This window comes from Talpa occidentalis, unplaced genomic scaffold (genome assembly GCF_014898055.3).
Source record: "Talpa occidentalis isolate TD23 unplaced genomic scaffold, MPIMG_talOcc4v2.1 talOcc4.14, whole genome shotgun sequence".
Taxonomy (NCBI): Eukaryota; Metazoa; Chordata; class Mammalia; order Eulipotyphla; family Talpidae; genus Talpa; species Talpa occidentalis.
This window is the reverse complement of record NW_023601433.1, coordinates 18,668,666-18,681,277: the sequence shown is the minus strand read 5'-3', so window position 1 is coordinate 18,681,277 and position 12,612 is coordinate 18,668,666. Positions and strand designations below refer to the sequence as shown.

The window sequence follows — 12,612 nt, the reverse complement described above, 5'->3', positions numbered from 1 at the left end:
CAGGAGGACTGGCCTGAACCAGACTCTGAGAGCAGATCAGACCCAGGGACTGTGTATTTGCTCTATTTTTTTTAAGATTTATTTATGCACACAAGAACTGGGGTACAGGTCAGAGGCGTGGGGGGTGAGAGAATTCACCAGAGACAGAGTGGGGAACAGAACAGGCAGACTGACTGAAATACACTAAGGGGAGCAATGGATGAGACAGGAGAGGTCTGCTGCACCATGTGGGTAGCTCCCTGGCCGGGGTCAAATTCTTGCTGCAGTGGCTGTGGATAGCTTGATAACACTGTGTTTTTATCCCCTGTGCCACCAGGGAGGCCCCTGCTCTATCTACTTTAAAAGCATACTTTGTTTCCAGGAACAACAAAAAAGTAAGTACTGAGCTATGCTTTGTGCTGTGTAAAGACATTGTGTCACCTGTGAAATTTTAAGAGGGTGAGTTATAAATCATTAACAGATATAGACTGATAATAATTTAGTCATGTGCTAAAATTACCATTTTATCTGTCACATTTTACTACAATGGTGAAACAGATAAATGGAAATACTTATACCTAAAGTGACTGTTTTGGAATCCAGATTTCCCAGATGACTGAAATGTGCTGAATCTAATGTACTACTCCTTCAGTAGCTTTTAACATTTTTTTAGCTTAATTTTATTTTTACTCATGTCAGTTTGAATTCAATTTGGAAATATTTTAGTCTCAAATCATGTATTCTTAACAAAATTATCATCTCAATAGATGCAGAAGATCATTGAGAAAAAACTCTCAACAAAGTGGGTATACAGATAACATACTTCAATATAGTAAAGGTCATATAAGACAAGGCCATAGCTAATTTCATCCTCAATGGTGAAAAGTTGAAAGATTAGAAACATGATAAGGATGCTCACGTGCTGCACCTCCCCCTGCAGTGACCTTTAGGGCTAATGGCTTTCGCCACGGTCCCTAGATCCAGCTGGGCAAGGAACCAGTGTGCAGGGGAGTACAGCAACGTTCCCTGAAAACATAGATAAGACAGATCTTTATCAAAAGATAATGACCACCAGGAACCACTACAAGAATGCTACTACAAAAAACCTTATCTCGTCTTTCTAGAACTACAAACTTTATTCCCTTATTGTCTTTCTAAACTTCCTTCTTTCTTCTATAAAGGTCATTGGTTGTTAATTAAAAAATCATATGAAATCCTTAACACAAGCCTGACTCAAATGAAACATTACTAAACCCTGTAATAATTAAAATATAGTTTAGGTGAAAAGTAGTTAGTAAAACAAAAAATGTGATTATATAGTTTAAAAACAAAATTAATGGTCTATCTACTTAGGAATGAGGCTAGGTCCAGATGTAAATCACTGCCCTGTCAGTGATAAGCTAAACCCATGAGCAAGCTAATTTCATTGATATTCATTGTTCCTATGCTTTTAGAAAACATATATATATACTGGTCACAAACTCAAAGAAAATTACACTCAGATTTACACTCTCTCTTGAAGTGTGTCTGTTTGTCATTTCTTTCGCCGAATCCCTGACCACCCTGCGCAGTCTCTCAACCCCGAGATGGCCTCATCGTTCACTGCTGTGCTGGTCCGCGGCAGGTGGCACCCAATGTGGGGCCCGAATTCAAATTTTGCTGAGTTTTTCCACCCAAAGTGTTATAGGACAGGGAGAGGGGCAGCCCAAACCCCGCAAACCTGCCTATTCTAAATGGGTTCTGCCATCCGCCGCATCAACACAAAACATATGAGACTTTAATGAAAAGGAACTTTAATAAAACTAGGAAACCATACAGGAAAGGCAAAGAGTCTAGTTTCTAAATGAAGCACCCAAAGTTACCCGTCCCCTCGTGGGTAAAAGTCCATCCAAATGGGATTGGTCCAGAACAAGGCCCCAAAGCCTGCCACAAGTCTAAAGCATCTTCCAGTGGGGACCCACAGCAAAGGGTCACAAACAACCAGACAAGCCCGGAAGGAAAAGAGCAAAATCAACATCAAGATAAAAGCTGCCATTGTCACCTCCCCACGGGTCTCACCCACATCTGTGTCACCCCGTCCACGACCAAAAGACAAGCGCAGTTTCTTCACGTGTCTCTAGGCTCCATGCGCCTCCTCCAAGTCTCCTTGCTCCATCCTGCTTCCTTCCTCCGTCTCTTCCTGCAGCTTCTTCTCTTGCTGCTCAGCTCTACCCTCCCTTGGGTGGGGCAGGGAACCTCCCCCTTTCCTGGGGACCACCCTGTTGCAAAAGGAGAGGTGAGTAATGAAAAAATTGCATTGGGTAAGCTATCTTCCTTCTTGTGTGTGAGTGTAAATGTGATTCCCTTAAAAATACCCTCTTTTTAAAAAGTCAGGGATAGGATCCTCACTGGAGCATCCGGAGCTCGCTGGGTGATCAGTTTGAGACAGTAAAAAGTTTTTCTAAGTGTAAATGCTCGTGGTGCTGCATGTGTGTGAGAGTGTATGATTACGGCTCCACCGCCTCGTGGCTACGGAGTCTGAGTGGGCTGCACCCACGATTCCCGTGGAGAAACGTCATATGACATAACGGTCATCTGCTCTTCGAAGTAGCCTGGTCCGGAATTTATACGAACAGACCTTAGCTAAAACGCCTCCACAAGTTCCTGCGAGGGACACGGGCTGGACAACACAGTTAAAAAAAATCTCTACTTAAATAAAAGCACCACAAGAACATTGGTCAATTACAGACCAAAAACAAAAATCTTTTTCTATCTATATTAAAAAATATAATTAAAACACATGGTATTAAAGTAAATAAAAAAGCTCTACTGCAACTTTATAAATTTATATTATGGGTATGTCCGTGGTTTCCAGAAGAAGGCAGTCTATCACTAAAAACCTGGAAAAAAAGTAAAAAAAAAAAAGTAAAAAAAATTTATGCCCTTCATGGGCCATCTTAGTCCCAACACAGGCTTTGTCCTTCTGGGTACTAATCAAGATTTGTTGGTTAATGCCACTGAGGCAAAATTATGGGAAGGCCAACAGAATAAAGTTCCAAATAATCCTAAAAACAGTAATAATCTAAAAACAACGCCATTATTTGCTCAAGCCTCTGCTCCCGTATTAAAAATATCCCTTTCCCAGTCAAAGAATAAATTTAATAATCATAAATATACTAAAATACTAAATTAATTAACTTTCAAAAATAATAAAATTGCTGTGCTGGTCCGCGGCACTCACGCTCATCACTTTTACTCAATGCAGTGCTGGAATTCTCACCCAGAACAATTAAGGAAGAAAAAGAAATAAAAGACATCCCACAAAGGAAGAAGTAAAAGAGTCACTATTTGCAGATGACATTATATATACAGAAAACATTAAGAACGATACAACAAAAACTGTTAGAACCAATGACATGATTTTAATAAAGGTGCAGGATACAAAATCAACATACAAAAATCTGTTGCATTTCTTTACACTAAGTACAATTAGACCAAAAAGATTAAAATATCTTGGAATAAATTTAACTAAGGAGGTGAAAGACCTGTACAGTAAAATCTGTAAGACATTGTTAGAAGAAGTTAGAGAGGAGAAATATAAAAGGAAAGCTATTTCATGTCCACGGATTGAAAGTATCAATATTGCTAAAATTTCCATAGTATCCAAAGTAATCTACATATTCAATTCAACCCCTATCAGAATTCCACTGGCATTTTTCACTGAAACAACACAGGCAATACATTAGTTTGGAACCATGAAAGACCCCAAATAACCAAAGCAACTTTGAGAAAGAACAAAACTGGAAGTATCATGGTTCTCATTCCAAGTTACATTACAAAGCCATAATAATCAAAATACTATGGTATTGGCATAAAAAAGACATATAACATTGTAACAGAATGTTGAGTCCAGAAACGAACTTGTTTATAAATGGCTGATTAATATATGATAAAGGAGTCAAGAATATATAATGGGAAAAGTACAGTCTCTTCAAAAAAATGGTGTTGGAAAATTGCACACAAAAGAATGCAAAAGGACCACCATCTTACACCACAGGCCAAAATTAACCCACAATAGATTAAAGACGAATATAAGACCTGAAACCATGAAACTCCCAGAAATAAACATAAGCATGTAAATTCCTTGACATCAGACTTGGTAATGATTTTTTGGGCTTGACACCAAAAGCAAAGGCAACAACAACAAAAAAAAAGTGGCATTATATCAAACCATCAATCTTCAGCAGAGCAAAGAAAACAGTCAACAAAATGAAAATATAATGCATAGTAAATATATTTTATAAGGAATTAAAATAGTAGGGTAGGGATGCAAGAAGCAGAGGATCACTTAGTGGAAAAGAATAGAAAATCCAGAATCAGAAAAGAGTATCTCAGAATTTATGTCAGATAAAGTATTTTAAACCAGGTCAGAAAACATGGATTGTTTGGGACAAGTGAATATCCATTTTTAAAAGTTTTAAATGTTACATTATGCTCTAAAAGAAGTATCAGATTAGAGATTTAATTCGATAAAAGAAATGCAAAATAATAAAGTAAAAAAAAAAATTGTGAGCCTGGGCCCAATGGGAGAGTTGAGGCATTCAGAATTGCGTTTTCTTTTTTTTTTTTTCACTCTTGTTCTTAACATTTTTTATAATAAATTTTATTTTTATATTCCCCATACAATTGCAACCCCCCCATTTTGACCCCAATCCCTCCCCTCCTGCCCCCCACTCCCCAAAAAGTGTCTCTGGTTCATAGTTTTTTGTTGATTTTGATTTTCACTTTCTTATAGTTATTCATTTTCCTGGTCCTTTATTTAAGTTTTCTAGATTCCTGCTATGAGTGAGACCATCCAGTATTTTTCTTTTTCTTTCTGGCTTATTTCACTGAGCATGATCCCTTCCAGCGCCATCCCTGTTGCTGCAAATTGCATGTGTTTATCTTTTCTGAATGCTGAGTAATATTCCATGGTGTATATGTACCACATCTTGATCCAGTCATCTATTTTTGGGCATTTGGGTTGTTTCCAAAGCTTAGCTATTGTAAACAGTGCTGCTATTAACATAGGGGTGCAGGTGTTCTTTGGAATTGATGTTTCTGTGTCCTTTGGGTAAACACCTAGGAGTGGAATTGCTGGATCATATGGAAGCTCTATGTTTAGTAGGTCAAGAAATCTCCACACAATTCTCCATAGTGGTTGGACCATTTTGCACTCCCACCAGCAGTGCAGGAGAGTTCCTTTTTCTCTACATCCTCGCCAACATTTGTTGTTGCTAGTTTTTTTAATATGTGCCATTCTCACTGGTGTAAGATGGTATCTCATGGTAGTTTTGATTTGCATTTCCCTGATTGCAAGTGATGTTGAACATTTTTTCATATGCCTGTTGGCCATTTGCATTTTCACTTCATCTGAAATACGTGCACTGATTTCTCCTAAATTTGCACTTGATGACGTACAGTGCCACAACCTCTGGAACCATGAAAACAAACAGCTGTTTCCTGTTCTTGTATTTGTTAAATTCCACGAAGATGTCCTGGGCCCTGGGTGATGGAGAAGAGAAATAAGCTGAGGAGCAAGCATATTTAGAACTATTTTAGAGGAGCTTTCCCGGGAACGAGACCTTAAGCATCTTTAAGGTCCACGACAGTCGCCGACGCCACCGACTTCAGACGTCAACCCCGCGCCGCCAGCCGGCCGTCGCAGAGATTTGAGACAGCGTGCCCTCGCGCACGCGCACTGCTCACCCCTGGGGGAAATGCCTCTCGGTGCGCAGGCGCAGTGACGCCATTTTTCTGAGGCGCGCCCGCGCAGTTGCGTGTGGCGTCGTTGCTTGGCTACCGCTAGCCTAGTCCGAAAGATTTAAATCCGCCGCCGCCCGGGCTGCGGTGACCGCCGCGGCGACAGCCGGTTGGCTTCTCTGTGGACGGGAATTGAGCTCGGGGGCGGAGGAAAGCCACGGCGGCGGCGAGGAGTTTCTGACGCGATGAAGAAGATTTTTGGCTTTCGGAGCGGGAAGGGCGCGTGGCGCCGGGGCTCCTCCACCAGCCCGCAGAGCGGCGCCGCGGGCGCCCAGGCCGTCGCCCCGAGGCCGCCCGGGTACTGCGTCCGCGCCCGGGACCTCGGGAAGATCCACCGGGCCGCGAGCGCGGGCGACGTGGCCGCGGTGCAGCAGCTGCTTCTGCTGGGGAAAAACGGCTTGAATGATCGAGACAAGATGTCCAGGTAACGGGGCAGCGGGCCGGCCCCGGGGCGGGAGGACCCGGGAGACGCGCGCACGTTCGCGGCCCGGCGGGGCCCGGCCTGTCCCCGCGGGCCCGGCCGTCCTCGCGCCGACGCTCGGCAGCCGCTGGCCCTGGAGCCGCCGCGGGGCCGCGCCCAGCCCGTGGGGGAGAACAGCCCCGCCGGCGCTCGCGCCCTTTGCGTCCACTCAAAACTACCTTTACTGACAATTTTAGAAAGATGCAGCTAGTATCAGTTATAAGAGTCGTGTGCAGCATTTTATTTTTGCATTTATGTTTGCATTTTCATGCCATCACACTCCATACTGTAGAAAAGCGCAGAATGAGAGCGACCGTTCCCATCCTAGAGCAACGCCCAGGCTAGACGCGCTTCGGATGAACTCCAGGACCCACCTGGTACCAGTCTGTACCTATTTCTATATGTTCTTATGGAGCGACCTTCAAAGGAAACTTTGAAGGGGGAAGATGGCCCTGGGTTCTTGAACAGAAAATGTCATTTTCTCTAAGTGCGAGTTCTTCCTGGTATTTATCAATTTTATATAAACCAAACAAAAAAAATAAGGTTTTAAAAAATTTGAGTTACATATGCTGTCTTTTACTGTTGTGATGAAACTTACAAAAGGTTTGTAAGATAGACAAAAGCTTGCCTTCTGGATATCAAAATGTGGTATAAATTTCCACTAACTAGTAATTGGTTCACAACTGAAAATACACATAAATAAATGGAACAGGATAGAAGATGCCCAAACATCCAAATGCATGTGAATTTACTGGTGAAATATTATTATGGTGAAATACCAGCTAATTGTGTTTGGAAGAAACTAACTAGATTTTTTAATCTCATAAAAATAAGTTCCAGATCAAATAGAAATTAAAAATGTTAAATATACAAAATGAGAAAAGCACCAGAAGGAAACACAAATGTGTATTTGTTCATTTTTTATGTTGTCCAGGACCTTCCTAAGAATGACTTCAGGAGGAAGAAGTTTGATTCAGTAACATAAAAAATTAAAGCTCTCTGTATATCAAATCATATTAACAAAATAAAAATGTCTACAGCATATCTGTATCAGATGAAAAATATGTCTTCATTTTAAAGAATTCTTTGAAATCAACAAGAAGGAAACTAATGTGAAGATTGGGCAGATATATTTTTTGCATATCTGGTGACCAGTGGACATGGGAAAAAATATTTAGTGGCCCAGGTAGGAAATGAATTTAAGTTAATAGATGAGCAAAATCACCTTTTCCATCCGCAGAGTTTGTGATGATGAGGAGCTGTGGTTCTTACACAGTTGCTTAAAGTTTAAGCTGCTTTTGATTTTTCAGTAGGCAACTTGGTGATAACTAACACACTTACAAATATATATATATTCCTTTTACTTATGTGTATTCTAAAAATATCTTTAGGAAGTTGATACCTATAATGTACAATTTTTTTCTAGTGCTGCTTAAAATAGCAATGTATTAAAAAAACTCATAACAGAGTTTATAATTACAGTGTGCCCATAATCTAGATAATGGCCTTTGAAAGTGGCATCCATATAGATGTGTGTTCGCAATCAAAGGTGTACTTTAGTAGATCATTTTGATCTACATTCACTTGGATTACACATACACATAGACTGTAGTGTAGTGTTAGCCAAAAACATGTACAAGATGTGATAAAATGTTATTTTTGAGCTTTTGTATTTTAAGTGAATTTTTCTTTTTTTAAAAAGTCTGTGATTTCTACATGGAACATGTATAAAAATTCTAATGAGTTTATTATTAATGAAATATTCCTGGGGAAGAGCAGGCATATGAATTTTGCAGAGATTTTACTTTTTTACATTTTTTCTTGAAGGACTGGTATCTTCTGATAACTTTTGACCTTTCAGAAGTAAATAGAATCTTTTTATATGTGCTTGTAGATTTTATTATGCATACACTTAAATATATACATTTTTATTATATAGCTTTATTTTAATTTGTAAACAATTTTTAGTTGTGTATGAATCTAAAAATAGTAAACATAAATGATGATTATCATTATCAGTGCTTTACTTTATAAAACCTTTCTTTGAAGATTTTGAACAAACTGCACCCTCAGCTCTTTTCCACATTTAACCTGTACATTGTTTAAACCTATTGTTCTGAATTCCCAGTTTATAATGCGAGGATACAGGTAGACTTTGCTTCGATAACTTGAAAGTATGTAGTGTATTAGAGATATTGGGGAACTTTACTAGAGCTGTTAATGGAGATTATATATAGGTAAATATATACTTATATATGTGTGTGTATGTGTGTATATATGTGTATGATGTATTTTGAATTCTCCATCTACATTTATCCATTCTTTTTGTTCATCAGCTATAGCTTGAATATCTGTTATATAGCAGACGTATTCTAATACCTCCCAGGACGCTTTCATCCTTAGAAACTAAATGTTGCCCAGCCTAAGTTATGAAATTTAAAACTGAAGAATGTATTAAGACCTAATCTCATTTGAAGCTTTTTCTCCATCCTTTCAAACAAAAGCATTTTGGAGGGTAGGAAGTTGTAATAGATAACTTTTACTTGCTCTTTGGAAAATTTATAGTAGTATTAAGTGCTAATGTTAATTATTGGAAAGGTCTGATTTTTCACACCATCCCTGGCTCAAAATAATTGAATAAATGAGCTATCCATATTCATGCAAATGTTCAGTTTCCTTTGACTTAAAGTTTCCTGAAAATTGAAGTAAGATTGACTTTTTAAAAATATGCTTTTGTTTTGCTATTTAGTCCCTTTTCTCCAGAATTTTTAAAAGAACTATAATTTAGTTAAATGCCAACCATGTGATTAGAACTGCAATATGAATCACATGCTGTACCGCACTGTGGATTGTGTAATGCCCCTCTATCTTATGTACCAAAGACATATTTTTTTAACTGCCTCAGTTATAATTCTAAGACATTATGAATTATAAATTGCATTCCAGTGTCAAGGGTAAAATGTGAGAAAGTGTGCATCTTAGAATCATTAAAGTGCAGTGCTCTCTTTAATCTTAAAACATACTGCAAAATAGGTATATTTGTATTATTTTTCTTAGTTTAAATGTCTTTGTAAAGTGGTAGTAATGGCAATAAATAGAATAATACTATCTAACAATAAGGAGTTGCTTTTTACTGCAGGGGTTGTTTAGAACACTTTGAAAGATTGTAACTTAAGTATCACAACAGTGCCTGTGAGACAATTCCTTTTCATCCCCATTTTATTCAAGAGAAAATGAGGCATCGAGAGGCTAAGCAATAGCTAATAAGTGACAGAGCAAAGTAGGATTCAAACCCAAAGTGAGCTGAATCCACACTCTAACTAGTCAAATGAACTGCTCTTTCACTACTGCGATGAGCAATAAGGGCTAATAATGTTGTACTTTCCAATGGGCATGTGTTTAAAGACATGGGAATTTTGGCATTTAATGTTTACAGTTTTGAGTTAGTACACTATAATTTCCTAAAAAGCCTTCTCACTTTCATAGGACTGCTCTCCATTTGGCCTGTGCCAATGGCCATCGAGAAGTGGTAACTCTCCTCGTAGAGAGAAAATGCCTGCTTAACCTCTGTGACAGTGAAAACAGGACAGCCCTGATGAAGGTATGTGGTAGCCAGCTGTGTCAGTATGAAATGGACTTGATTAATACAATAAACATGAATTTATCTCATTTAAATAAAACTAATGGGTGAAATGTTTACTTTGAATTCCTAGAATTGACTATCTATTTCTTGTTCTAACACTGACAGGCAGTACAATGCCAGCAAGAGGAGTGTGCAGCCATTCTGCTGGAGCATGGCGCTGATCCAGACCTCGTGGACATGGACGGCAACACTGCTCTGCACTACGCTGTGCGGGGTCAGAATGCAGCCATCGTAGCCAAGCTGCTGGCACACAACGCAGACGTTGAAGCCAGAAACAAGGTCTAGACCAACCAACATTATTTACAAACTATTTGTAGTACTGTTGTATTGACAATTCCTCACTGACCAATGGGAGTCGTGGAGCAAGCTGTCCAGTGCAGGATGTTGTTGAAAGAGCAAGCTCCTGGCCTTTTATTGATAGAAAAATAATACAGCATCAATTGTGTGGGATAGGAGAACAAGGAAAAAGGATGGGTGAAACTGAACAAATGTGCATATGTATCCAGGGTTTCCGGGGGAAGGCGAGTCTGCTAACAAGTGTATTTTTTTATCCACTTGATCACTTGGTATTGAGATGGAAGCTGTATCTCAGTCCCCCTACTCCTGGTTCCAATCTTATTGATGATAAGACCTTCAGCTTATCAGTTTCTGGGAGGGCAGGGTTATGCATCAGTCAGTGGCCCTGCGCTAGAGTTCCTAGTCATACCTTGTGATTCATACTCATTGTTCCAGGATGATCAAACATCCTGCTCCTGTTGAATATGAAAGGAGCCTTGTAGGGTCTGGCAGTCCTACATTATTTTAAATAATTAATTGACTGGTCTGGACTGACCTTGTATTTTTTTTTCCTGACCTTATATTTGAATGCAGAACTGCACATAACCAAGATGGTGGCAGAGCAGGCCTTTTAAATCTAGGAGACCCACAAAGTACATGTGTTTTTTTAAACCACAGAACATTTCATGCATACATACTGAATACTACCATCAGGCCCTGTTGCCATGGAAACAACTCTAGAGCCATGTGAGGGTTGTGTCCTCCGCTTGATCTGTCCTACTTGATTCTTCACTTACTGGGTCACCTACTTTGCTTCCATTAGCACTGAGCTTACAGTGCTTGTTTTGTTGTGTATTTTTTTTTTTTTAGATTTATTTATTTAGGGCCTCCCCTGGTGGTGCAGCGGTTGAGCGCTGGGCTGCGAAGCTGCCCGCAGCCTCTGCAGCACCGGTTCAATCCCCGGCTGTAGGCGAGGGTTCCACAAGACATGACAGACCTCTCCTGCCTCCCCTGCTGCTCCCCTCAGGAGTGTATTTCGTCTGTCTGCCTGTTCTGTTCCCTGCTCTGGCTCTGGTGAATTCTCTCACCCTCCTGCTCTTCTGACTGTACCCAGTGCTTGTATAAATAAATAAATAAATCTTTAAAAAAACATTTATTTATATAAGAACTGTGGTACAGGCCAGGTGTGTTGGAGGGTGAGAGGATTCACCAGAGACAGAGTGGGGAACAGAACAGGCAGACTGATGAAATACACTGCTGAGGGGAGCAGCAGGCAAGACAGGAGAGGTCTGCCGCGCCATAAGGGACCCTTGCCGGCTGGCCAGGATTGAACCAGCACTGCAGAGGCTGCAGACAGTTTCACAGCACGGTGCTCAACCGCCTGTGCCACCAGGGGAGGCCCTTGCTGTGTATTTTGATGAAGATTTCAAGATTTGAAAACAGTCTTATCAATTTATAATATGTTTCATATTTTTTTTAATCTCTTATAAATGAGTTTGAGTGTTTCAAATTAAAATTTCTCAGTGATTTTAAGAGGAATACTTACCTGTACTCTAAATAATCATATTGTCAATCAAATGTCTACCAGCCTTGTTAGGTTAATCTCAGTTGAATAGATTATGCATGTTGCACACAATATTTTATCTTTCTCCTCAGTATTCATCCTTAAAAAAGTGCAAGTGATTTAGTAGCTTTTATTTTGCTAAAATAACCCAAGTAGGTCATTATTAGAATTTTTATTAGTAAGCCATTGTATTTTTATTTCTAATTAATATTTCATATAAAATAGGAAGTGATTTTAAGTAGGAATTAAAAATGGAAATCAGAATAAAAGTGGATTTTTTAAAAAGTACATATGCATTAAGGTTTCAGAATTACTATAATTGAGAATAAAATTACACACTGAGCTTTCTGACAGCTAAGATAAAAATTTACCAGCTTGTAATAAGGGAAGCCCCATTGGGCCATTTAATAATAAGCAATCAAACTTCATTTGAAACCTGTATCTTTCATTCAGCGCCCATTTCCCTAGTGCCTGAAGGCGACATCTGGGATCTTGATGCCATTGAGAGAAGAGACCCACACAAGGTCATATTACCTGGAGAAACGCATTCCCTTTAGTGGAAAATTCTCTAAACTATTACTGCAATTCCTAATTCCTCAAATGTTTGTGTTTGCCACAAAAAGTACTATCAAACAGGGATTAAGCAAAGTTAAACAGATTTCATTATCACTAGACATATAATGTTTTAAAATATTTCCAAATTGGGGCCTCCCTGGTGACACAAGGGAGGCTGTCCGCAGCCTCTGTGACGCGAGGTTGATCCCCAGCCAGCCGGGGGGGGGGGGGGGGACCCACGTGGCGCAGCGGACCTCTCCTGGCTCGCTCGCTGCTCCCCTCAGCAGTGTACTTCGGTTGATCTGCCTGTTCTGTTCCCTGCTCTGTCTCTGGTGGGTCCTCTTAACCCCTACA

The 12,612-nt window shown here is 39.8% G+C and overlaps 1 protein-coding gene across 6 annotated transcripts in view; it reads left to right on the top strand.

Moving 5' to 3' along the window:
* The window catches only part of ANKRD26 (ankyrin repeat domain containing 26), a 142,921-nt gene that overhangs the window by 22,101 nt on the left and 108,208 nt on the right, over positions 1-12,612 (top strand). For 5 of the 6 annotated variants that reach the window (XM_054694819.1, XM_054694821.1, XM_054694820.1 and 2 more), the window contains exons 1-3: positions 6,348-6,723; positions 9,707-9,821; positions 9,969-10,142. In XM_054694819.1, the coding sequence (XP_054550794.1) occupies positions 6,692-6,723; positions 9,707-9,821; positions 9,969-10,142 (321 nt within the window). In that variant the 5' untranslated portion in view covers positions 6,348-6,691. Of the gene's footprint in view, positions 1-6,347; positions 6,724-9,706; positions 9,822-9,968; positions 10,143-12,612 lie in introns of those variants that run through there. The other variant, XM_054694824.1, reaches the window with a different exon arrangement.